This window comes from Colletes latitarsis, chromosome 2 (assembly GCF_051014445.1).
Source record: "Colletes latitarsis isolate SP2378_abdomen chromosome 2, iyColLati1, whole genome shotgun sequence".
NCBI classification, from domain to species: Eukaryota; Metazoa; Arthropoda; class Insecta; order Hymenoptera; family Colletidae; genus Colletes; species Colletes latitarsis.
Window position 1 is genome coordinate 3,818,266 of NC_135135.1, and position 27,590 is coordinate 3,845,855.

The 27,590-nt window shown below is 38.1% G+C and overlaps 1 protein-coding gene and 1 pseudogene across 1 annotated transcript; one reads left to right on the top strand and one right to left on the bottom strand.

The window, feature by feature from the left end:
• Positions 1-5,094: 5,094 nt before the first annotated feature.
• Positions 5,095-27,035, top strand: LOC143347869 (uncharacterized). The gene is made up of 10 exons (XM_076777465.1): positions 5,095-5,110; positions 6,430-6,599; positions 6,743-6,868; positions 6,939-7,056; positions 7,687-7,948; positions 25,580-25,696; positions 25,780-25,870; positions 25,944-26,080; positions 26,764-26,896; positions 26,982-27,035. Exons 1-10 carry the CDS (start codon positions 5,095-5,097, stop codon positions 27,033-27,035), a joined length of 1,224 nt encoding a protein of 407 aa, XP_076633580.1.
• LOC143352008 (uncharacterized) lies at positions 13,154-13,636 on the bottom strand (annotated as a pseudogene).
• Positions 27,036-27,590: the final 555 nt, after the last annotated feature.

Sequence of the window (27,590 nt, forward strand, 5' to 3'; positions counted from 1 at the left end):
TTGGTTTATATTTTTCTCACTACGGTGCACCAAAATGAAAAATCTGAACAAAATTGAGAATAATTGTTGAAAATGTGATATATATTACTATTGTAAATAGTTCAGTTGTTTATTTTGTCTCTATGGGCGATCTGTTCGTCGTTTGTACAACAGACCTTCCTTCTTGTTCTGACGCGTCGCGGTGAAACCATGTTTTATTGTTCTATATCGTTCCATTGTGTTAAATATATCAGTTACGTTTTACAAGACTTTGCTCACAGATATTTCAACAATAATAGTAATAACAATACTTGTTTATTGCAAAAATATAAAAATGCAGTCTGTTTAATAAGAACGTGGACGCGATATTATCGAAACTTAATACCTAATAACACTTGTAGTTTCCTTCGGTACGTATTCACTCAAGTCTTTTAGTTTCAATCATGTCAATGTGATATACAGCCGTTTTCAAATATGAATGCCGTTTACGCTAAACAATTTGAAGCGGTCTTCTTCTGCTGTCATCCAAAAGGGCCAAAAATGAGTGTCAGAAGTGCAACAAAATACAGGGTGTCCCGTAAATAGTGTAAGAGCCGGAAATGTGGGGTAGCTGAGACGATTCTGAACAACAATTTCCTTTGCAAAAATGTCGGATGGAGCTTCGTTTTTGAATTATTAACGAAAAACACTGACGAATCACGACGCGCGCCTGCCGCGCGCTCAGGGCCATCCGAACTAAGAGAGCCACCGTGTCGGGTAGGTAGCAAGATGTGCATCGGAGATACGTCGAGGAACGAATACAAATAATTAAAAATACTACCACCGCAACTGTTACCTCTGCGGATTGGATAAATCAGCCAGCTAAATCGAATTTATTAATTATTTGTATTCGCTGTTTCCAAGGAAGAAGGAATAAAATGTGGGAAGATGCTCTCGGAATTTTTAGGAAATTACTTCTTCGCACCTGAGTGACGCTTCTCGCCAGAGTGTGTTAAAATTAAAATAAGAATTATTTTCAGAAAATTAAAATAAATACGGTAAGAACCATTTGTAATCGTTTGTTATTAAAAACTGTACTGGAAAAGCAGGCTGGATTTGTGCGTACCGAAACATTCTTCGCATGCAAGGGGTTAATAGAGAATTAATTGAAATTCGCCTTACCCATTTACTTGCAAGTTGCAATAGGGCCGGTTAGTGCACCCCTGTCAATCATGGAAAGGTCGAAGACCCCAATAAAAATCAGCTGATGGGACGGCCCGGTCACTGCACTCGCTTCTTACCCCGAAAACACTTCACAGCACGGTCACTAGCACTTTTCACTTTTACATTTTCGGGGTAAGAAGCGGGTGCAGTGACCGGGCCGTCCCATCAGCTGATTTTTATTGAGGTCTTCGACCTTTCCGTGATCGACAGGAGTGCACTAACCGGGCCTTATTGTCAGCACAGCAGAGCAACTTGCTAGTAAATGGGTAAGTCGAATTTCAATTATTTCTCTATTAAAGCCTTTGCATTCGAGGAATGTTTCGGTATGCACAAATCCAGTCTGCTTTTCCAGTACAGTTTTTAATAACAAACGATTACAAATGGTTCTTACCGTATTTATTTTAATTTTCTGAAAATAATTCTTATTTTAATTTTAACACACTCTGGCGAGAAGCGTCACTCAGGTGCGAAGAAGTAATTTCCTAAAAATTCCGAGAGCATCTTCCCACATTTTATTCCTTCTTCCTTGGAAACAGCGAATACAAATAATTAATAAATTCGATTTAGCTGGCTGATTTATCCAATCCGCAGAGGTAACAGTTGCGGTGGTAGTATTTTTAATTATTTGTATTCGTTCCTCGACGTATCTCCGATGCACATCTTGCTACCTACCCGACACGGTGGCTCTCTTAGTTCGGATGGCCCTGAGCGCGCGGCAGGCGCGCGTCGTGATTCGTCAGTGTTTTTCGTTAATAATTCAAAAACGAAGCTCCATCCGACATTTTTGCAAAGGAAATTGTTGTTCAGAATCGTCTCAGCTACCCCACATTTCCGGCTCTTACACTATTTACGGGACACCCTGCATATGCATAAGTGTCGTGAATTTGTTAATAACTGGGTACAACGATATAAAGACAGTAACAATGTCGATTACCTCCCTGATTAAGAATCAAAGAGGGCAACTACAGAAACGCAAGATAAAGTGATCATCCGTCTATTTTCTAAGAATCTGTCGCTTTCTTTGTGTAAGAGGTAAGTTCTTCTAATAAGAAAAGTCGTAAAGGTATTTTGACTATCAATACAAGCAAATAATGCTGCATAGCGCGGCACAATTGTCAAACCGTTGCTTCCAACAAAATACGTCAAGAAAAAGACGAGTGTGGGCACACGAGAATTTTGACGGGTCGTGTTTAGCGATAAATCTTTCTGAAAATGTTTTAATGTCCTTTTGTAATGAAATATAAACTTCGGGGAGAACGCTATGTGACATTCAAATCATTAAGTATAAAAATTCGTAAGATATGGAGATGAAACATGTCTACAGTTGTTAAAAGATAACCGCTAATGGGGAAGATTAGACCAATTATTAAACAAAAGCGTATTAGATTTTTTATGAAGAAAAGTATTTTTTTCTGATTTGTCACGTCCACGCTCTTATCAAACAAATTGTACTTTTACAACTGCTTCAATACGTAATCGGCATTTTTCGTCATTTTTTGCAGTTTTTTATTTTTTATAACCCGGTTCTTCATTCAAACAATTTGAGAATATTTCAAAATATGTGCTCCGTTATCTGAAATATCTCTGAATTTTTTTACATTTTTGTAGTCAATAAGGCAAGAGAAATTGCACAGGTCATGATTTTTTTGATCATCTCATTACTACCCCCACCGTTGAGATTTCCGATTAAAAATGACCACAAAGTGTTTTCTTTCGATAAGCTATCGAATGGCCTATTCCACGTTCAATTTGGTTTGGGGGCACATTTGGCCCCCTTATTTGGCTGTACCCTTTTACTTGTTTTCAATTTCTAAATATTTAATTTTAAATTAACCCTTTACGAGTGAGACTGCTTTGAACAACATTATTCTAAAATATTTGTGGTATACGTTTTCAACGTGTTTTAGGTAGGTATGTAATCTATAAGATTTCGTTTAATTTTTCCTTTTTACAGAAGATAGAGGAAAAGTTTATTTGATCTCAATTCTTCTTAAGATTTATATAAAACATTTTAAAAAATTTTTCAAATAATTAAAAAACTATAAGACGTATAATCATTATTATCCGTGAGCTGATTACGCTGAAATTCTAATCAGATGTTGAAACGAGAACATAAAACAGAAATGTAAAGTTTCGTTTAAATTCATTCAGTTTTCGTTTAGACAGTCATGCAAATAGATTCTTTTTTTTAATAGTCACAATATGATTGGGAGGAGGAGGAGGACGAGACAGATTTGAATATTTTTTTTTCATTATGGTAGTTTCATTATACCTGCATACATGAAGGAGGAGGAGGGGTGTGAGGGTAGGAATCATCCTCTATAGTCACCCTTTGATATTTCAGTTTATTATCACAACGAAATAGCAATCACGCAGACAAGCACTTGTACTAATCAACGAATCGCAGACGATCTCGTGGCACGCTCGATTCAACGGCCTTTACACGAAAGAGAGCCGTGAGAGCTATCCGGGTCCTTTTAAGCGCTCGCGCGCGTGCCGGGTAAGGGTAGTCGGGCAGGTAAGTAGTTGTGCTCGGTGACGCAGTCCAGGTTGTTGCCGCCTCTGATTTTGTATGCGTCGATATACATACGTAGGTCGTAAAGTAACAATTCTGGTGTAATCGAGACTTGGAATCGTATGCCGATTGTTGCGAGCAGTGTGGCCAGATTTGACATAATTGAGTGCATCGACGGCGACGCTAGTAACGACGAACTTCCTTAGAGTCTAACGAACTGTCGTTACTACCGCACGAGCGGTAGTAATTAAGCAACGACCATTAAAAGAAAAGAAATTTTTTTGTGCCTACGTACGTATGCTATTAACATGATTATCTAAAGGGCTGAATGAATTTTAATGAAACTCTACATTTAAGTTTTATGTTCTCGTTTCAAGGTCTGATTAGATTTTAAGCGTAATCAGCTCACGGATAATAATGATTATACGTCTTGTAGTTTTTAAATTATTCCGATACATTTAAACTATTTGTACAAATTTTTTTAAACATTTTATATAAATCTTAAGACGAATTAATCTGTGTTCTCTAGAAAGAAAAAATTAAACGAAATCTTATACATCGCATACTTACCTAAAGCACATTAAAAACGTATACCACAAATATTTTAGAATAATGTTGTTCAAAGCAGTCTCACTCGTAAAGGGTTAATTAAAAAATAAATATTTATGAATCGAAAATAAGTAAAATTTATTAAAATGAAAAACCACTCTTAGCCAGTACCATGTACGCTATGTATAACAACCTTCAACAGCAAATATTTTTTAACACTAGATTTACGGACTGAGCCAAGTTGGCTCATTTAGAATTTTCTTGCTTTACAGGGTGTTCGGCCACGCCTGGGAAAAATTTTAATAGGAGATTCTAGAGGACAAAATAAGACGAAAATCAAGAATACTAATTTGTTGATTGGGGCTTCGTTATAAAGTTATTAACGTTTAAAGTTCCGCCTGTAGAATGGCAATCTGCGTACAGGTGCGTTCGCGCGGAAGGTTGCGGCAGGCCAGTGCTAGTGCCTACTTACCGACGTTATCGACAGCCTTAGATTTTTGTCCACTTATGGAAATGCGAACATCTTACGTTGAATAAGATTCAACCTGTCTTATGAAAATCCAGAAGGGCATATCAAAACTCGCCCGACGAGATTTTCACAGAGACGTGCAATATTTAGAGGTAATAGAATTAAAATGTAGAATCAACCGGAGCGTATCGGAGGTACACCTAACTGTCACTGATTGGCCAATCGATTCCTGACTGGCGGCGATTGCAACTATAGTCTGCGCATTTTAAAGTAATTTCACAATTTTACTTATATATGACATTTAACATTTCACTGTCGAAGTAAAACTCTCTCTTCCCTTTTGTCACTTTCTTCGAACATTAACTGTAATTGTGCGTCAATGTACCAACAGACAGGTACGTATTATGAAATTATTTTTGAATTACAAAGAACAGGAGGTATATAAGAAAATGACCGGTTAGAGAAACGCCAGTCTCCCCTTCTGACAATCGAAATTCTACGGAACATCTTTAAAATTTATGAATACGGTTGTTACCATATCGTTCTTAAATATTGATTCTAATATCTTACCAATTATATAGAAAATTTCTTCCTGAATGAATATTTGAATTCGTTTTCTAATGAGTCATTGTTCATAAAAAACCGCGCCTCCCAGCGAACCAAATAGTCTTCACAAGGATTCAGAACGGGGTACCTCCTTGAAACTTGTTATTTAAAAACTCACCATTTTGCAACAGTATATAAACTATTCGTTATTTTATGGAATATTGTTCCGTCCAACAGTGATACGTGAAACGATAGGCAAAAATATAAAAGTGATTAATATTGGAAGAATGTCTTTCATCGGTGAGATAACTCTTATATTAATTAATTTGATTAAATTATATCGTTTTATGTCACGCAACGCTAAAGACCCAATCTAATAATGTGTTTTACATATTTAATCCTGTAAGTGCCACCAGCTTATACAGTCGATTGCGAACAATGGTATTTCAACAATATTAAATATTACTTGTTCAAAAACAATTAGTTGATCTATTAGGGAAGTCAAATGCGACTAAACAATGCGATCACGCGAAACTTATTATTAAATAGGTCCTTGGAAATTAACCGTGTGTTGGATATACGTTTGACGTTTTTAGTAATTACTCACAAAAAATGAAGAAAGGATAAACTATGAATTGCTTGCAGAAGCGGATGTCAAGGACAGATTTTCAAATTAGGAATTGTCGTCTGTTGCGTAGTATAATTTTTAGTAATTTTAAATGCTCCAAATTTGCTTTAAAGTACAATAATACATCTCAATTCCTATGTGTTGAAAAAAACTCATTTTAGATCAATTTACAATAAAAAATTTATTCAAAATTAAATATTTTCAACCACAATATTTGATTAAAAATAAATTTTTTCTATTATTTAAGAATTTTAATTGTAATACAAAGTTGCGTAAATATTTATTTTAGTGGCTTTGTTCTAAATCTGTTTATTTTTAATGCTCAAATATAGCCGTCTTGAAAAAAATACTTCAAAAGTAAATTGACTCAGGACAAAGCCACCGAAGTAAATACTTACCAAAAGTTGCACTGCATATGTAATGCAGTTAACGTTTGAAAGTAAACATTTTTAGTAACGATTTACCAATTTATTATAACTTGATTTTAATTAACAATGTATTTAATACAACACGTTTCATAATTAAGCTCAGACCATTCAGTTCTTCAGAAAGACGTAAATTGTGGGGCCAGTATATTCAGCATTTCTTATTATAAAACGCTTGAGAAGTATTTGATATTTTTGGGACAGTCTCCATTGCAAACTGATCTACATAGTAATATTAATGTTGCTCTGATAATATGCATTAACTTTAGCCTAATACTACCTTCGGTAAGTGGAAATAGCCGATTAATTAATGAATAATGTTCAATATTAACAATATTGGATATACAACTTGAAAAATAACGAATCCTAAGTTTCAACGTGAATAAACAGACAATATTGTTTCACAATCGCAACATGCATTTCGGTAGATTTTCCAAGTACAGTTGTCGTTATCCAAGAAGGATTGGGACAAGGTCATCGAGACCCAAACACATTTAGTTACAGCTGCTGACAGTATTGTAAAATTATTAAGTCTTCATCTCAACAGACAAAATGTATGTACATTTTTTACAGTAAATGGAGCTTATTATGTGCACAGAATCATAGAAATACGCAACATTGTAGTTCAAAGAAATATATGTCTCCGTGAAAGAAGTATGGGAGGAATTAAATCTCGCCGATGAACTGCATTATCTAGATGTTCTCACCAAAAAGGGGAGCAAATTTGCCCAACTATACAGAAGTAAGTGCTTTCACGTAATTTTCAACAGGTTTTCCATTGGAGTTTTTATACAAATTTTCGACTTCTTTTCGGCATTAATTCCTCGTAAAATTATCAATCAAAAGTCCTATACCATATTGCTACTGAGAGTTTCGCTAAAGCTGCGTTATGGAGATAAAATGCGTTAAAGTTTACAGGCAGTACATTTAGTGTTAAATTTATATTAGTACCTTAAATTACCTGATCTTAAAGTACCTTAAATTAGTACCTTATATTCATGGCGGCCTTTTACAACTTTTAAAAAATGCTAGCTTAACAATTGACGAATTTTTAGTCATAAAAGCTCCATTTCCTAAACATCACGCATTTACTATAATAGCACAGAGTTATGTGTCGTAGCGATGAAATTTAATTTGCAACGTAATATTTGCCCAATTTTGGTCAGAGTATATGCGATAGAAATTTAAACAGCACAGCTCGCAAACTTTAACTGCTCACATCTCCACATTCAAACTTCAGATTGGAAAATGTTAAAAAATGTTTCGATTTGTGTTGAAGCGAATTACTGATCTCGAAGAAAATCCCTTATTTTTGTGAACATTCAGTCTTTCGTGTGCCTATAATGACAAGAGTTGTATGTATACTTTTCAGGCGTTTTATTATCATGTTTGGTACTGTTTGTATCGCTTCCACTGATTAATCCGTTATTGGACATTATCGTACCGCTAAACGAGTCCCGACGGCGAGAACAAATACTAAAAGCTTATTACTTCGTAAATGGCGACGAGTACTTTTATAGCATATATATTCACGGGACTATCTGTGCGACTAGTATTATACTAACAATAGTCTCCGTAGATTCTATATACATGGTAATAGTTCATCACGCTTCTGGATTATTTGCCGTATGCGGGTAAATATAATTGCGACATTTGAAAGGTTGTATACTATAGTATTGAAAGACGAGATGTTGGCATATTCGTCACAAACTAGACGACGCAAGGAGCAAAAGAAATCATCCATAGGCTCCACCTAATACCCTTCACTGTTTAGGTTCGTGGCTTGACCTTGGTTTGTGATCGCGAACATTATCTAGAAACGGTTTATTTCTGGAATTGAATGAGTGTAGTAGAGAAAATTATTCACCGTTTATTTATACTACAGGTTCTAAAATCATTCAAAAGTCAGAGTGCGTAGTTTTTTTACAAATTACATCATATTCGCATTGTAACTCAAGTTTGAAGTAAGAAGGTTGATTTGTTAAAAACATTGTGTCTTTTAACATATTCATTTTTAATTTTTTCAAATCGTTTTAGTGAGTTCAACATTCTTATACAGGATCTTCGACCACATTCAAATCCTACACTTAAATTTTACAACGAGGAATTATTTATTTACAAATGCTGTTACATATTATATATTTTTTATAAGATGAATATTAAATAATAATACAATCCAATAATAATACTTGTGGCGCTTCTTCGCTGCGGCGTGGGGGCTGCTCGTGAGAATTAGTAGGGCGACGGAAAAGGAAAGGAGGGGGCGCGTTTCATCCGGGCCTGCTAGTGGACTCATCAGTAAGGCTTTCTAGCAGGCCCTGCCTTAGACGACTGGGATATTGGGAAGTCGTTCGAGGAGTGTATATACAGGGTGTCCCGTAAATAGTGTAAGAGCCGGAAATGTGGGGTAGCTGAGACGATTCTGAACAACAATTTCCTTTGCAAAAATGTCGGATGGAGCTTCGTTTTTGAATTATTAACGAAAAACACTGACTAATCACGGCGCTTGCCTGCCGCGCGCTCAGGGCCGTCCGAACTAAGAGAGCCACCGTGTCGGGTAGGTAGCAAGATGTGCATCGGAGATACGTGGAGGAACGAATATAAATAATTAAAAATACTACCACTGCAACTGTTACCTCTGCGGATTGGATAAATCAGCCAGCTAAATCGAATTTATTAATTATTTGTATTCGCTGTTTCCAAGGAAGAAGGAATAAAATGTGGGAAGATGCTCTCGGAATTTTTAGGAAATTAATTCTTCGCACCTGAGTGACGCTTCTCGCCAGAGTGTGTTAAAATTAAAATAAGAATTATTTTCAGAAAATTAAAATAAATACGGTAAGAACCATTTGTAATCGTTTGTTATTAAAAACTGTACTGGAAAAGCAGACTGAATTTGTGCATGCCAAAACATTCCTCGAATGCAAAGGCTTTAATAGAGAAATAATTGAAATTCGACTTACCCATTTACTAGCAAGTTGCAATAGGACCGGTTAGTGCACCCCTGTCAATCATGGAAAGGTCGAAGACCTCAATAAAAATCAGCTGATGGGACGGCCCGGTCACTGCACTCGCTTCTTACCCCGAAAACACTTCACAGCACGGTCACTAGCACTTTTCACTTTTACATTTTCGGGGTAAGAAGCGGGTGCAGTGACCGGGCCGTCTCATCAGCTGATTTTTATTGGGGTCTTCGACCTTTCCGTGATCGACAGGAGTGCACTAACCGGGCCTTATTGTCAGCACAGCAGAGCAACTTGCTAGTAAATGGGTAAGTCGAATTTCAATTATTTCTCTATTAAAGCCTTTGCATTCGAGGAATGTTTCGGTATGCACAAATCCAGTCTGCTTTTCCAGTACAGTTTTTAATAACAAACGATTACAAATGGTTCTTACCGTATTTATTTTAATTTTCTGAAAATAATTCTTATTTTAATTTTAACACACTCTGGCGAGAAGCGTCACTCAGGTGCGAAGAAGTAATTTCCTAAAAATTCCGAGAGCATCTTCCCACATTTTATTCCTTCTTCCTTGGAAACAGCGAATACAAATAATTAATAAATTCGATTTAGCTGGCTGATTTATCCAATCCGCAGAGGTAACAGTTGCGGTGGTAGTATTTTTAATTATTTGTATTCGTTCCTCGACGTATCTCCGATGCACATCTTGCTACCTACCCAACACGGTGGGTCTCTTAGTTCGGACGGCCCTGAGCGCGCGGCAGGCAAGCGCCGTGATTCGTCAGTGTTTTTCGTTAATAATTCAAAAACGAAGCTCTATCCGACATTTTTGCAAAGGAAATTGTTGTTCAGAATCGTCTCAGCTACCCCACATTTCCGGCTCTTACACTATTTACGGGACACCCTGTATAGCAACTGAGAGGTCGGTCGAGCGCTTGTGAGAGCGCGACCCCTCTGGTGGCGAGCACGGGAGGCGACGCCACATACTAAATAATTTTTCTCGCTTTTTTCAACGTCAAATCTTTGATAACATCATCAAAATCAATTGAATTTGCTACTTCATTTTCTATTGATAAAATAGCCAGAGATGAAAATCTCTCTTGGCTTATCGATGATCGCAGATAATTTTTTATTAGTTTCAACTGCGAGAAACTATGTTCTGCTGAAGCCACGGTTACTGGCGTCGTTAACATAATTTTTAATGCGATTAATAAGTTTGGATATGCTTCCGAGAGATTGTTCTTTACAATGTAATTCATCGAATCTAAAGCCGAATAATTGGTTTACGTTATTGACTGGAACATCTTAATTTCTTCAAACATTTCAGTTCCGTCGAAATCTCCTTCCAAATGTAAGTGAAGTTCTTGACAACACTTTAATAAATATTCATCATCTAAATTCCCAATCTCATTCATGTATAGAAAACCAAAAAGATTTTGGTGAATTACATATAATTAGAATCTACTTTTAAAAAATATTAACGCTGTATCCATTATTTTTAAGAAGTAGTGTACACGGAAGTATTCTTTGTCGCTGATCGTTGATGATTCACCCTATCCTTCATAATGGAATGATTTCCGTTTTTGTCCCTGTATAATGATTTGAAATCTGGTGTTATGTCCATTTTCTTTGCAACTTCATTTGCTGCGATCATAGCTTTGCTAAATCCTTCATTTCTGTATTCCACAAAAAATACATTAAGACCTTTCAGATGCTTCGTGGCCAAATTGATTTGCATCTTTTGATTTTGCTGTTACGAGCGCGAGCGCGAGATCCTGGATTTGGTCGAGGGCAGTACTCGACCGGTGGTTTTAGGTATGGTTAGGAAAGAGACAGGAGTTCCGGACGAACCAGGGGCTCTATACCCTGGGAGCCGTAGGAGTAGGTTACGTGGACGAACCAGGGGCTCTATACCCTGGGAGCCACGTAGGTTTTTAGGAAGTTTTAGGATCTTGCTCTATCGTAATGGTACACCTCGAGCGGTAAAGGTGTACCGGGTTCGTGAGATACTCCCCGTCTTACCGTTAATATGGTTCAGGGTTGATTAAATAATACAGGTCAGTATAACTACTTGTATGTATTCTGTTCGATGCTTAAGTACGAAGGTGTATTAACAAAAACCAGTACTATCGCTAGGTTGCCTCGACGGCGAGAGTTTCGATTCGGCTTTTACGCGGCGCGTTCGCGGGAGCTACTACTCGGTTTAGACGATTGAAAACTCACGATTTAAACCACTAAGGTAAGATGTTGCTTGAAGAGGATTACAGCCCGATCTTGCTTCGAGTATCAAAATGACGTCGTGGCGAGAGTTTTATGAAAACTGAGCTCCACGAGTAAGAAAATGCGGCCCTTATATACTGGAAAATTACTCGGTACAGTGGCGGGGCATTACCATATAAGGCAATGAAAACTGGGCCGGGTGTGCACATACGACATGAGTCAACCCCGTTCGAGGGGTTGTGCGCTAGATAATCGGCCAACGCCCAAGCCACCAAACGTTTCAGTCCCATACATGAATGATATGTAACATTGCAATACTTTGCTGACGATGTTAATTTTTGATAATATTTCGTACTAAATGATAAAACTGGCAATAAATTCAAATTCATTTATCTTGCGCACTATAGACAAACTCTCAATTTTCAATTTATTATCGGATGCGTTGTTGCCAATTTCGATCAAGGCGTTTCGAAATTGGCGAACTTGAAATCGAATAGCCTTTACACTATCAAAACGGCATTCCCATCTAGTTTCTGATAATGGTTTAGGTGTAATTTTTTCAACGTGTTTTTTAGAACATCCTAACGCGATGTCGATGCTGCAAATATCGTGTAAATCTTTTGTAAAACACCAAAAAAATGTAGTGCTCGGAATGATGATTTTACTATATCTTCCAATAACAAATTCAAGTTGTGACTACCGCATGGTACGTAAAACGCTTTAGGATTTACACGTAATATATTTGCTTGTACTCTTTGATATACATATTCCTCTCATATTCGTACCGTTATCATATCCTTGTCCGCGACCGTCAGATATTTTTATTCCCAACTGATCCAGAATGAGCATGATAGTTTCAGATAGTCCTTTTCCTGTAGTATCATGAATTATTTCAAATTTGATAAAATGTTCCTTGTTATGTTGACGTAACGAAGAACAACCGATAATTGCTCTTGATAGCTCACATCTGGTGTACAATCCAATAAAATGAAATAATATTTTGCTCTCCTTATTGCATAGATAATTACTATTTGTACTTTATTTGCCATTGCACTTATTAATTCGTTTTGAATTGAATGTGATAAATAATGATACCCTTTTATGGCTGTTCTGTTTAAATGATCATTTAGAAGAGAATCAAATTTTGCAATTAATTGTATTAAACCCAAAAAATTACCATTGCGCGGTGTGTATAAAGTATCAGAACTTCCTTGGAAAGCTAAATTATGTTGCGCCAAATATAAAATAACAGCAGTTATTCTTTGGAAAACTTGTTTGTATCGTGCCGTTTCAAGTCTTAAAAGTTTTTCGCACTCTTCATCAAGTAGATTGCCAGTGCGAAAATTTTGTTCAGTTTGAAGCCACTTGTTTATAGCTCGAAAATGTACCACAGATCGTTCGTGCATTTTGATTCGCTGTGTTAAATGAGACCAATCGCAAAATCCGTCTGCCCCCAATGAAATATCAGTAGTGGAAAATAATTTACAAGCGAAACAGTAAACCTATCTTTAGATTTAGAAGAAATTAGCCATCTTTGTGTAGTCCTTAGTCCATTCGTCAGTATTCTTGTAAAATATGTTGCAGAAAAACTCCTGTTATTTTCGTTCTTAGGGAAGTTAAATTGAGTAACTTGTACAGGACCATGCTAAACTATTAAATTTACTGTTTGTTGTGTTCTGTCAATTGGCCACGAGTTAGGATCTTCATTGTCGAAATTTCTGTTGTCTTCTTTTGTGCTTCAATTTCCATATTTTTAATATCTTTTTCTTGATGAGTTTCATAATCGCTCGTTTTTCTATTGTTTCCATTTTTGTCCAATTCAGTTTCATTAGTGTTTTCTTCATTTTCCTTCACAGGTGTATTCAACTCTTCGTTTTCCTCTTCCAAAGGGATCTGATTCAATGCCGTATGTTCTTCATCACGTTTGGCTGTCTTGAATGACTAGTAGTTTCAATTACATACTTCAAAATGTTGTTTGTTTGCTGTTTAATATAATCGTCTCGCTGCTTCTTCCATTTCAGTTTTTCAGTTTTTCCACTTAAGTATTTCCGTCCATGATCTCTATCCCTGCTAGCCATAGCGGTTCTTAAAAAAACATATTTCTGTGTATAAAATTTTGTCTGTTACAAAAATGAATAAAATTGCCTGCCAAAAAATATGTACTACAAGATAGGATAAACTACATATTTCATTAGTTTGTACATAGTTGAAACATTTCTCTGTTCTTGCTCCCTTTATCGAAATTTTAATATTTGGGGCGAAATTAATTTAATAATAACGAATTCAAATTTTCAACTAGTTATATATATATATATGTATTGGATTTCATTTGTATGACTGTCATACGTTTTTTCTACAACGCGATTTCAGTTGGGTTGATTTTAACTTAAAAGAGAGAAATAATTGAAAAAAAATACTTACCAGAAATCAAACGTTTTGAGAATGTATATGTCATGGTTTATACCACAATATAATTTTGTAAAATATTCATCATCTTTTTACCGAAACGTAACGATCACAGTCCTTGCCACGCGTCGAGAGATTGACTAACGCTCAGCATCGACGACTGTAGTAATGCAATAGCCTGATGCGTTTTTGTTTGAAACATATGAACCACAAGACGGCAACTGACACACAACCACTAATAAATGTCAGGCGTGTGATGTCCAGTTCCTATGCAAGTTCGTAGGAGCTGCGACTTGTCGACAGACTTCCAAAAATTGGAGAGTCTTATCTCTATTTTTTTAAGCAGTTTTTTAAACAAATCCAAGTAATATTTTTTCACATCCATAATTCACTTTGAAGGGGCAAAAAATTCAATGAAAGTACAAAATTTGTAATCATGTATGATTTTTGCAAAAAACTATTGATGTAGTTTAATTTCTCTAAAAAGTACATTTCTCTGAAAACGCGTGGATTTTTTTATTTAAAGTAGTTTCCAGGATATGAGGACTTCATGGAGCTACACTGAACTTTGATGATTTTTGTCACTCCTTTAAACTGAATCATCGCTACTAAAAAAATGTCTTGCATCTGTTAATGATATCATCATTCCGTAAATAGTTAATCAAAATCGGTGTTTTTTTAATTGGGTAATTTTCGTAGACCGCGGGGCCTCTCAAAACGCGGGGCCGGGTTCCGGCGAACGCGCTGAACCTGCCTTGCGCCGGCCCTGTCGGTATGTTACAAATTTTGTTATTTTACGTGACACTATTCCATGCAGTGTTTTAAATTTAAATATCCACGACTTCCCTGCTGCAAATTTTGGCAAATCAATGTTTTCTTTTGCTTCTAATGCCCATTTCCGAATATCAATGTCATGGACTATGAATCCTCTTTCAAGGACATTACGAAACATCGAAAGAGTAAAATCCGAAATATACAATAATTTATTTCTTCTATCTATATGAATAATTATATATTATAATACATCGCTGTATTCAACATAAATATATGTTTTTATCAATTAGAAAAAGCGAAAGTTTTTCGAAAAATAGGGGGAGGGGGGAATTCAATTTAGCAAAAAAAAAATGATTTTTTCAAAAAAATTTACACACAGCTTCATAGACCTTAAAAACAGTATAACTTCTATTTCAACTATTTTTTTATATCTTTTGTTGTTTACGACTTATAAGTACGTACACAGACTGGGCGGTTGGGTTAAAAGGATTGATATATCCCTCAAAGTACAAAACGGGCACGAACGAATTACACCTGTCTTCTTAGATAGGTCTAATAAATATATATGCAAAGTTTCATCAAAATCAGAGTGTATCAGTTCGCAATGTTCCCTTGTCAGCATGGAAAACTCTACTTACTAACGTATTGTTGCGCCGGGGTGAGGGTTTTTTTCATGAACTCATAATAACACAATACGACACACAGTAAACCTGAGTGGCCTTTATCAGACAGTCAGCGTCTTGATATTCGTCCTTCGTCCCAAGGAAAACCACTCAAAAACCTGGAGCAAGACGCCGGTGTAACATTCGGAATACTTTGTCTGAACTCAGACTTCTTCGAGAATGAAGAAATCCCCCCTAGGGATGTTCCCCAATCATCGAGGAGAATTTCCTCGATGAAATGGTTGTCCGGAACATACCACAACTTTGCAGTCCGGCCACCAAAACCCCATTCGGATGGAGCCCGGGCTGTGGGGTAACTCTCCCGGCGAGAATTACACTTCCATGACCGTTTTCAACACGCAAAGAAGAAAGACGAACCAGACTCTTTACGGCTCGCTCTCGATCTTCCACGACCATCCGCTGTTGCTCCTGGAATTGTATTGCGATGTTCCGCTGTTGACCTCCCAAAAACGCCTTCAACGACGAAAAAGCCTCCACCTCGACAGCAGAACGAGTCATGATCCCATTTCTGACACCAGTGTTGTGCCGGGGCGAGGCGTTTCTTAATGAACTCATAATAACACAATACAACACACAGTAAACGAACGCAAAAACTAGAAACTTTATTAACAAGACTTTAGACACGTTTTTACTCTACGAGGTCTGTCGTAGGTCTCTTCTTTCAAACCGTTGCCGGTCCCTCAGCAACCGGAAGGCACGGGATGTCGCTTCTGCTCGATCAAAGGGGCAGCTTCACATCGTTGCGGAACAGCCTTCACGTTGCCGAAACGATGCATCTCCAGTGCGTCGCAACAGTATCGAGAGTCTTACAGTTTTGTGAATGATAACCACTATCACGCACACACAGCTGTTTGAAGATTTCTGTTCTGCACGCGTAACTTTAAACGTTAATAACATTTTACTGAAGCCTCAACCAACAATCCAAAGACAAAAATACAAGATAACATCTCCTATAGCCTTGATGTCACAGAAACATATAGAAAATACCCTGAAATATTTAAAAGAAACCAACATCTATTACAAAATATAATCACACTACAAGAAGAGAACCCAGCACTAAGTCGTCGCTAATGACCTGAAGGTCGACGGGATGTAAAATATGAATTTAAAAAAAAAAGAAAAATTGTTTTAGGTTCCTTAACAATTTGGCCTCATGCAACTCATTTCTGTAAAACCCATATGCCAAAAATACATCAAAATTACTAATTAATACTATTCGTAGCATCTATGATCTGTTACCATTAATGATTCACGAGATATATAAATAGCTATGTTATCATATCTGCCATGATTATCGTGTACAAACGTTGAAATAGTGGACTGAAATAGATGTTCAGAAGCCCATATAAGTATTAATTTTATGAAAAGAAGTACAATAAACATACAAGGTGTTCGGCCACCCCCGGGAAAAATTTTAATGGGAGATTCTAAAGGCCAAAATAATACAAAAATCAAGAATACTAATTTGTTGATTACGAGGCTTTGTTAAAAAGTTATTAACAATTCAATTGAAATTCAAAAATTTCAAATCATTCTGGAAAAATTATTTTCGGTTGCGGGGATCAATTACAATCATTTTTGGTGAATAGACATACCCCCGAAATCTTGCGCATTTTCGAGAAAAAAATTCAGTACGGGCGGAACTTTAAACATTAACAACTTTTTAACGAAGTCTCCATCAACAAATTGATATTCTTGATTTTCGTTTTATTTTGGCCTCTAGAATCCCTCATTAAAATTTTTCCTAGGGGTGGCCGAACACCCTGTATATTAAACAAACTTCTATTTAGGTTTCACTCTTTTATCTGCTTCCTAAAAACATACGCATTTGCATAAACGTCTGCAGCCTAGCAATAGCCAAGAACTTAACAAGTCGAGGGGCTTCCCCTTGACCCTTGCGTTGTTTAGTTTGTGGGTAGTGTGCAATCATCTCGTCTCCCAATAATAGCAAGCATATTGTAATTTCCTAGGAAACCCAGCACTCATTCCTAGTTACTTTTGCATTTTGTAAAAATTAGACGAATTGTGATAGTCGACGTATTAACATTTTTAACGTATTTTCAGAACATTACTCTTATACTAAATTTAAACTAGAGTCGTAAAAGTACCCGAAGAAGGAAACAAAACAGTCGAAATTAAGGATTAGGAAATAAACATTAATTGGTTTAACACTTTTCCAAAGAACCACAAGTTTTGATCTAAATGAAGCTTTGAAAAAAATATTTTCAATTTAAATACTAAGTTAAATACAACTATCACGATTCATATCAAACCGTAAATATTATAGAAAAGAAAGTTTAAGATGCAATATTCTTCGAATAATTATTCGTTATATCTGAAACGTACACCTTGAAATAGTTTTCTACCGAAAAATTATTTTCTTCATGAAATAGAAAAATTGTTTTCTACTGAGTTGTTTAAGACAGACTAAACATTTTTGCTGCACTAGATGATCTCCAAATAATAAATAAAACATACAGCAATGCTTGGATAACTGCGAGTCATTTTCGATTGAATAAGTGAATAGTACAAGTGTCAAACTACTATTATATTTATCCTCTTGTAAGTATTGTAATATCGTTATTCCATGTAAACATCTGATAATTATGTCATCAATATTTGTAATATCATATAGCTAAATACAAGAAAAAATCAATTTGTATTTATATTTATATCATATTATTCCATATTAACAATCAGAATATAAAATCTGGACTGTACGTAAAAGAGTGTTTACATAATACAGTACTTATTACTCGCATGTCATAAGGTACCATGCGATGATATAATTATAAATCATAAATAGTTGTTTTATCACGAATCCTCCTCAAAATGCTTTGACTTGGTGTTTCGCGAGTCCAAGCACGCTGACTTAACCTTGTGCAGGTGTGTTAGATGATACGTGTTCAAGTTGTGGACTGTATGAGAATATTCTGCAGAATATAAGTGAATTTTAATGTGCGTTTGTACTAAAATGTTTTTTGGTCGCCTTTTTGCGGACCAGCAAGGCTCTGGGGCCTCGCCCTCGAGGTTCCCTTCCATAAGGATGGAAAAGTCTAAGTTTTTCTTTATCGATGGTGGTTGGACGTTGACCAATGAGGACTTTGCTAACTTCCCCAAAATGATCAACGCCGACAAACCACTAACAATCCTCGGGACTCTCACCCGCGTTTGGAAATCCCCAAGCAACAGTGCCTCGCTCGCGGCCGAATGGCCCGAGACCTTGCAGCTTTATGACACGTCATTAGTAATCAGGCACAAGAGGACATTATTACATTCCAGCGATGGTCCTTCGAATTAAGCATGCGATTGGCCATTACCAAAACGAGAAACTGCTAAGTCCCCGATAGTGGCAATTCACGCCGAGCCACAAACCTTGTTTCCAAGGCTTTAACAATGGTGATAAAACATACCTTTATGAGTTATTGTTTCCTATATATTACATATAGTACAATAAACTGGGTTTTAATTATTTCAATAAGAAAATACGCAATGGGTTAACAGTATAGGAATTTAAAACGTTTAAATATAATATCGAGAAAGTTTTGTAATTTTGTTAGCTTTTTTTCTTTTTTTTGTGAGTATAAAAATCCCAACATCGAGTGCACCGCGTTGTGTAACCTGATCTGGATTTGAATGTCGGTGAGACAACACGTACCATATGTAGGTACAAAGATTAAACTTTTTTATTTTCATTTTTTTTTTTAATGAAACTTTTACCAATGCTTTTGTCAGTGTTTTCTGATTAAAGTAAGACCAAGCACGATATAATCTGTTATTAACCTATTACTAATAGACTATAAGATCGTGTTAAATACAGAAATATCGTGTTTGTTTTACTTTAATCAGAAAAACCTCACCAACATATTAGTGTTAGAGACCTAAGTTATCGGCCGCTAAGACCTATCAAAATAAAGACCGAAAGAGGTCTATCCATCGTTTCCCCCTTCAGAGGAGAGCTCTCCCTCTCCTCCGCGCGGGGACCGCGAGTTTAGTGCTATCTTAACTGGCATAGTGAGAGAGAGTGTTCTTCGCCGCGGAAATTAATATAAGAACTAACTGCACTAAACACTACTGTAATTAATTGCTTAGTCTAACATAAATACCTGTTATTCGTACTGTGTTTTAATTTTAACCAAGACCTGCAAACTTCAACATTGGTCCTTCGAGCCGGATATTTCGCCACAAGAATCGAGATAAACACCTGTTGTAACCTTATACATCTAACGAGTCGTTATACATATCTGTTGTGCCGCAAGGAAACCAAAACATGGAGAAGTAAGTTAAGAAACAGCTCGATCTATTCAAACGTATTCGTTCTACAGTTGAGAATATGCGAAAAATGGGTGCGGCCAAACTAACTAAAGGTGTTATTACATCGCGTTTGGAGCTCATAGAAAAGAACTGGGCCACGTTTCTCGAAGCACACGATCAGCTCATCGATGTTTTTTCGCAGACCGAACCCGATAATCAGTATTTTAAACTAGACTACATCGGCCAGTGCGAGGAGGCGTACGTTCAACAAAAAGCGATTCTACTCGATCTAAAGGAAGAATATACAACGGGTAAGCCCGAACCATCTCACTGTAATTCGTCGCTTCGATCACTACCAAAAATAGCACTGCCGAGTTTTTCCGGCGATTATAAAAGTTGGTCAAATTTTCGCGATCTATTTCAAACGCTTATTCTAGACAATGTATCTCTCTCTCCTGTTGAAAAGCTGCATTATTTAAAGACCAGCCTGACTGGCGAACCTGCGCTACTTCTACAAAATATACCGGTCACTGGCGATAACTTCGAACGAGCTTGGACAACAATAACTGAACGGTATCAAAATCTGCGTGTACTGATCCACGCCCAACTGACTTCTCTGATGTCCCAACAACCTATAAAAAGAGAATCATCTAGAGCCCTGAAGGAGCTCCTGAACGGCACGACGGACGCAGTCCAAGCCTTGGAGGCCTTGAAGCGACCAGTCCGGCAATGGGACGACTGGCTCGTCTTCATAACGGCCGGGAAGCTGGATCCAAGGACTCGAATGGGCTGGGAAACTTCCATCGGATCCACTTCTGAACCTCCAACCTTCGAACAACTGAGAACCTTTCTTACTACAAAACTGCGTGCCCTAGAAGCGGTGGAAGGATCGTCCAGCTCACCTGCGGCGCCCACAGAGAAGACCGGAGTCCTGCGACACGAAAGGAAGACACCCTTATATACTACTCCACGTCTAAAGGCGTACGCGACACACACTACTGGAGAAGCCAATCGTCGATGTCTCATCTGCCAAAAGGAACACTTCATCCTGTTCTGCCCTACCTATAAGAACTTAAATCCTCGAGAGAGGAAGCTGCTGATAACAGAGAAGCGTCTTTGTTATAATTGTCTAGCACCTCACTCTTCGTTAGCTTGTAAGTCTACTAAACGTTGTCAACTTTGCGTAGGTAAGCATCATACCTCACTTCATTCTAGCTTCGAGCAAGTTACTGCTGCTAATGCTTCTTATTCCAAGCAGGTTTCAGAAAGAGATCGAGAATCGAATGAGAACTTGCAGACAGAGCAGACGGCCTCATATTCTGGAAAGGTAGCTCACTGCGCTACGACTTCCTGCTCCGTAACCTCGCCAGTCTCCGTTGTGCTTGCTACCGCTGAACTTGTGCTGGAGTCAGACCAGGGAAAAAGGGTGTCCGTAAGAGCCTTAATTGATCCCTGCTCAGAGGTCTCGTTGCTGGAGGAGAGCGTGGCGCAGATCTTAAACTTAATTCGAATACCGGAGAAAATTCCTGTTGTCGGCGTCGGTAAGACGCAAACTTATACAAAAGGTAGGGTCTCTCTTCGGTTATACTCTCGCTTAGATAACTCGATCTCGTATAACCTTTCTGCATATATACTTCCTCGATTGTCATCCTATCAAGTGATGAAATCTTCTAGCACTTCTGCCCTGTCACATTTAGATGGACTGGAACTGGCCGATCCTCATATTTTTTCGTCGAGGAGAATCAACTTAATTCTGGGAGCTGATATTTATGCTCAAATCATAAGGTCTGGCTTGAAAAAAGGTCCACCGAATACTCTCATCGCTCAAGCCACCTCGCTGGGGTGGATTCTAACTGGGCCGTTAAGGCAATCAAGCAAGCTGGAAAATAATACTCACTATGCTATCTCATTGCAGTGTTCCATTCGAGAGGCAAACCTTGTTGAGACTCTAACTCGTTTCTGGAGAACCGAGGAGGTTCCTTCTATTTCTAATTCGTTGACTGAAGACCAGAAAGCATGTGAGGATCATTACACTCGAACGCATAAGCGAGATGAATCTGGAAGGTATATTGTTTCCTTACCTCTAAAATCTTCGCCCGCTGAATTGGGTGAGAGTAAGAAGACCGCGAGCTCCTTCTTCTCCAAACTGGAAAGACGTTTTGATGCAGATCCTAAGTTTCAAAATGCCTATCGCGAATTTTTAAGGGAGTACGAGGATCTCGGCCATATGGAGCGCATCTCAGACCATTTAACCAATAAGGGACCAGTTTATTATCTGCCGCATCACGGCGTGCTACGCGAATCTAGTTCGACTACGAAACTTAGAGTAGTTTTTAATGCTTCATGTAAGACATCATCGGGCACTTCTTTAAACGATCTGGTTCACACGGGTCCTAATCTTTTCCCCGAAATCTTTTCCTTACTACTTCGCTGGCGCAAGTACGCTATAGCTTTCTCCGCGGACGTGGAAAAGATGTACCGCCAAATTCTTGTGGAGAATAAGGACTGTGACTTGCAACGAATTATCTGTGGCGAGATAATCCCGGCGAGCAATTAACTAGCTATAGGCTCCGAACGGTCACCTACGGTATGGCTTGCGCTCCATACCTGGCAATTCGTACACTTCTCCAATTGAGCAGGGACGAAGAGGAGGCATATCCACTGGCTGCTCGTTGTCTTCGAAGCGATGTTTATATGGACGACGTGGTTTCGGGATCAGACACACTGGAAGAGGCCGGTCAACTTCAACAACAATTGCTAGCGTTGTTGAGGGCGGGCGGCTTCAAATTACGAAAATGGTCATCCAATGAACCTGAACTCTTAAAAACTCTACCGGTCGATCATCTTGCCTCCTCTTCTGACCTTTCGTGCAATTTCGATGGAGTCTCATCTCTTCTGGGTCTGAAATGGAACACTGCCTCCGATTGCTTCTTGGTTTCTCTTCGACCTCGTAATAAATCTGGCCCCATTACTAAGCGATCGGTCTTTAGCGAGATAGCTGGGCTTTATGACCCGTTGGGTCTTCTAGCTCCCGTAATTATCGTAGCAAAAATTTTCATGCAGTCATTATGGCTGCTCAAGCTAAACTGGGATGATTTGCTTCCCGAAACATTACGAACCTATTGGTTAAACTACCTTTCTGGCCTAAACTTTCTTCCTAATCTGCGAATACCTCGTTGGATTGGGATCACGAGCAACGATAAAAATTATGAGTTACACGGGTTTGCCGATTCCTCTGAAAAAGCTTACGCGGCGGTTATCTACATGAGAGTTATTCCGCGACAAACAGAATTGAGACCTCGCGTTAATTTAATTGCAGCAAAAACTCGCGTCGCGCCTCTTAAGCAAGTCTCATTGCCGCGACTAGAACTTTGCGCCGCCACATTGCTGGTTCGACTAATGCATTCTATAAAAACCACGCTAGACTTACCCACTAGTGATATTCATCTCTGGTCTGACTCTTCTATCGTTCTTAGCTGGCTACAACAGCACTGTTCAAAATGGAAAACTTTTGTTGCCAACCGTGTTTCCGAAATTCAAACAACACTACCCGAAGCAACTTGGCGTCACGTACGCTCTAGCGACAATCCGGCTGACGCCGCGTCTCGCGGGTTATCTGGAAATAAACTAACATCTTTCAAATTATGGTGGGAAGGACCTTCCTTTCTATCTAGCCGAAACTATAATTTGGATAACCACCTTCTAACAAATCTGGTTACGGAACAGGAGGCTCGTGTTACAAAGTTTTCCTGCTCTGTCCTTTCTGGTACCTCCTTTATTGAAAACCTCATAGGTCGTTATTCTACAATACAAATACTCTGTAAAATTACGAGCTGGTGTTTACGTCTCCGCAAACGGTCAATAGAGACTCAATCTTCTAGCGAAAACAGAAAATTTATCAGCTCGCGCGAACTGCATGATGCCCGACACATCTTAATCAAAAGCGTTCAAACGACGGCCTTCTTCACGGAAAAATCACTTCTTGAACAATCCGCTGCAATCTTCTGAGGTCCCTTAGTGCGTTTAAACCCCTTTTTAGACAAAGAGGGAATTTTGCGAGTCGGCGGACGGTTAAAACACTCACTTCTCGACTTCCAAGAAAGGCATCCTATTATACTACCTGCAAGGGGGCATTTTACAATACTACTAATTCGCGAAGCTCACGAGAAAACTCTTCATGGTGGAGTACAGCTTACCTTGGGAACATTACGTCAATGCTACTGGATTCTCTCCGGACGACGCGCAGTACGCACTTTTATAAACTCATGTATCACTTGTTGGCGATGGAGTACTAAAACCTCTCATCAACAAATGGCTGACCTTCCTAGTACTCGAGTAAGACCTTCCAGACCATTTTCAAATTCTGGCGTTGACTACGCCGGACCGTTTCTTATAAAAACTAATCCGGGCCGAGGTTACCATACACGAAAAGCTTATGTCGCTGTCTTTGTCTGTCTAGCGACTCGTGCAGTACATTTAGAGCTTGTAACAGATTATACCACTGATTCCTTTCTAGCAGCGTACCGACGCTTTGTAGCACGACGCGGAAATTGTTCATCTATTCGCAGCGATCAAGGTACGAACTTCGTGGGTGCTGATCGCGAGCTTCGGCGACTCTTTGCAGCCGCTAGTTTGGATTGGGCAAAACTGGCAGGTATTCTCGCTCAAGACGGAACCACCTGGCACTTCAATCCCCCTGCTGCACCGCACTTCGGGGGTATCTGGGAAGCGGCGGTGAAGTCGATGAAATTCCATCTTCGGCGAGTAGTAGGGGACACGCCTCTTACGTATGAGGAAATGGCTACCGTTCTCGCACAAATAGAGGCCTGCCTGAACTCTCGACCGCTATCGCCTCCGGAGGTTGACACTGAAGCCAACGAATTCTTAACACCCGGTCACTTTCTAGTGGGAGGTCCTCTTACAGCAGTACCCGAACCGTCGCTCACGGAAGAGAAAAAACCTCGCCTAACACGCTGGCAGCTACTACAGCGAATGCGAGATCACTTTTGGAAGCGCTGGGCAGCCGAATATCTACAAGGCTTGCAGTCTCGTCATAAGTGGTCACAACCACAACCTAACGTGCAACCCGGGGATCTTTGCCTGGTCACCTCCGAAGTCACGCCACCCACCAAATGGCCAATCGGACGAATCCTTACAACTTATCCCGGCGATGACGGCCGGGTCCGAGTAGTCTTGGTGAAGACTCCCTTCTCAACCATTAAGCGACCTGTTACAAAACTCTGCCTCTATCCAAAGACACCAGTTCGCGATTAACTAATCACTTAACCGCGCCTATCACATCTATTCGTCTGCTGGACGAAGGCGGGCGGGAATGTTAGAGACCTAAGTTATCGGCCGCTAAGACCTATCAAAATAAAGACCGAAAGAGGTCTATTCATCGTTTCCCCCGTCAGAGGAGAGCTCTCCCTCTCCTCTGCGCGGGGACCACGAGTTCAGTGCTATCTTAACTGGCATAGTGAGAGAGTGTTCTTCGCCGCGGAAATTAATATAAGAACTAACTGCACTAAACACTACTGTAATTAATTGCTTAGTCTAACATAAATACCTGTTATTCGTACTGTGTTTTAATTTTTAACCAAGACCTGCAAACTTCAACAATTAGCGAAAGTCTCATAAACAAAAAATAAAAAATAAATTTGTTTCACATTCTGTTATTCTTATTTCTAATCCTTGATTCGATGTCCATTTCTACGTTTGGCAAGATACAAAACCGATCGGCGTAGCTCGGCTTATGCCTTTCTTACAGTTATCCAAAATTTGCTGTATTACCATTCTTAACCTTGAACAAAATAGCTTGTGAAAAATCGTTCGTATCGCATATAAATATACTGCATGCTCAGAACAGAGCATCAAAACTATTTAATACTGAGTTCACCAATTTATATATCGATTACTTGCGTAGAAATAAACACAATTTTATTTATACGAGTAATTCTGATAAATACAGATATAAGATTAGGAAAGCAACTGAAAATAATAATGTGACTGAAAAGGGAGGTGCTTCGAACGACAACGCATATCAAGACTTTAGGCAGTGCGTTATAATCCACAATAAAGCTATCAAGTTCGTATCAATTAAATAACATTAAACTAAAAATAAACAGTTTTATGGTGTTTAACTGATTTGTCATTTCATTCTGTTTCAAGGTTTTTTGAGTTCCTGGATAATCTAAATCGAAAGAATTACTTAATTCAAATGGGACTTAACATGATAGGTATTAGCATCACAGCATTTCAAGTAAGACATATGTATATCTTTCGATAACGTTGTTTCTAAGGACTGTTAAACAAATCGTTATTTTGTTTTCTAGACTGTTGTACACTTACACGAACCCGATCAAGCTTTCAGATACGGTGTTTTCTTCACCGCTCAGAACTTTCATTTGTTCTTTCTCAGTTTACCTGGACAAGTGCTTCTAGATTACAGTTTAGACTTAGCCACTAACATGTAAGTTTCTAACGCGAAGAAAGTTGACGAAAAACGAGCTACTAAGTTATTTTATAGGTTCTTGTGCATTTTCATTTAAGTATATTATATCAAAGAGTGACCATTTTCTTGTACATACAACCTCTCTGAACTTACTAATGCTCCTTCCAAGCAAATCAATTAATATCTGTTTAAAAATTCGTTCAATGCCCATTTAAGACCTATTCATCATTCAAAATTTGAAATATATAACACTAGACTTGCCACGATCGACCAAACGACCGTTTTTAAAATTTCGTCTAAAATTTCAAACGTACAATGTTATTTTAACGACATTTAACTTTACGACGTTTCTTATAGTATACCTACAATAAATTTTTCAATATTCATCTGTATTCTCATTGCTTGTGTTTTTGAGGAAAATGTGTAGTCTGTCTTCCCTATTACTGTCGGTTATCTGATCAGTTGAACGCGTTTATATTTGTTTGTAAAAGACGCTACCTCGTAAAAGAGAAAAAGAAAGACTGATCATTAAACTAGTCTTCGTAGGAGTGGGTATACATGAAATGTCGCTAGGTTTAATGTTAAGTAAATGGGATTATGTTTGTGTATGCTTATACTGAATTAAAAGTTTTCATGGTTAAATATAAAAGAATGTATCAAATAAGTTGATACATTTAAACAATTCCATCAAATTCTGATAGATACATGTCCCAATGGTATCAAACACCGCTGGAAGTACAAAGATTACTCCGTATGATGCAAATGAGAAGCAGTAAACCATGTTCCTTGACAGCAGGAGGATTATACAACATGAACATAGAGAATTTTGGAATGGTATGTAATAGTATGAAGATAATGGAACTATGATTTATCACACATTAGTAGACGAGTATTAATTAATATAAAATTTAATTTTAAGACTTTTAAAACATGCATGTCGTATTTCACAATGTTGTTGTCAATGAAACAATAACTCCTTGTTACTATTGCTCTGTAAAGTATCCTTTTTCTGTCAGAAGTGCTTTACTGATCGATCGACGTAAATCCAGAGGAAATGTAGTAAAAAGTCGCGATATTACGATAGATACGTATATGTAAATAAAATTGTTACACCGTATGGTTATTCAATGCTATTATTTAAATGTGTTTCTGGACTAGATTTTTACTTGTTCACGGCCATTTCTAAACTGGTTCAACTATCCTATTGTTTGTTTAATACACTTCATCGAAGACAGTTTGTCATTCAAGTTGTGTTGTTCGATCCTTGGTTGATTCTTTCTCGTTCGGATACTGTTGGAATTTGCACGTGGTGTGCCGACTAAACTAAACTCGAAGGACCACCTTCCTTTGAAGGAAACTAATGTTTTCGTATTTGGTGTTTATTGAATTCAACAAGTGTTACAGTAACGTTCTAACTATAATTCTGTTACTAATCTGCCGAAGCTCTTCCAAGGTTCGTCTTCAATACTGTGGGATACCGGGCCTGTGGGATATCGGTGCGTTATCGCTTGGTGTGTGTGTGTGTGTG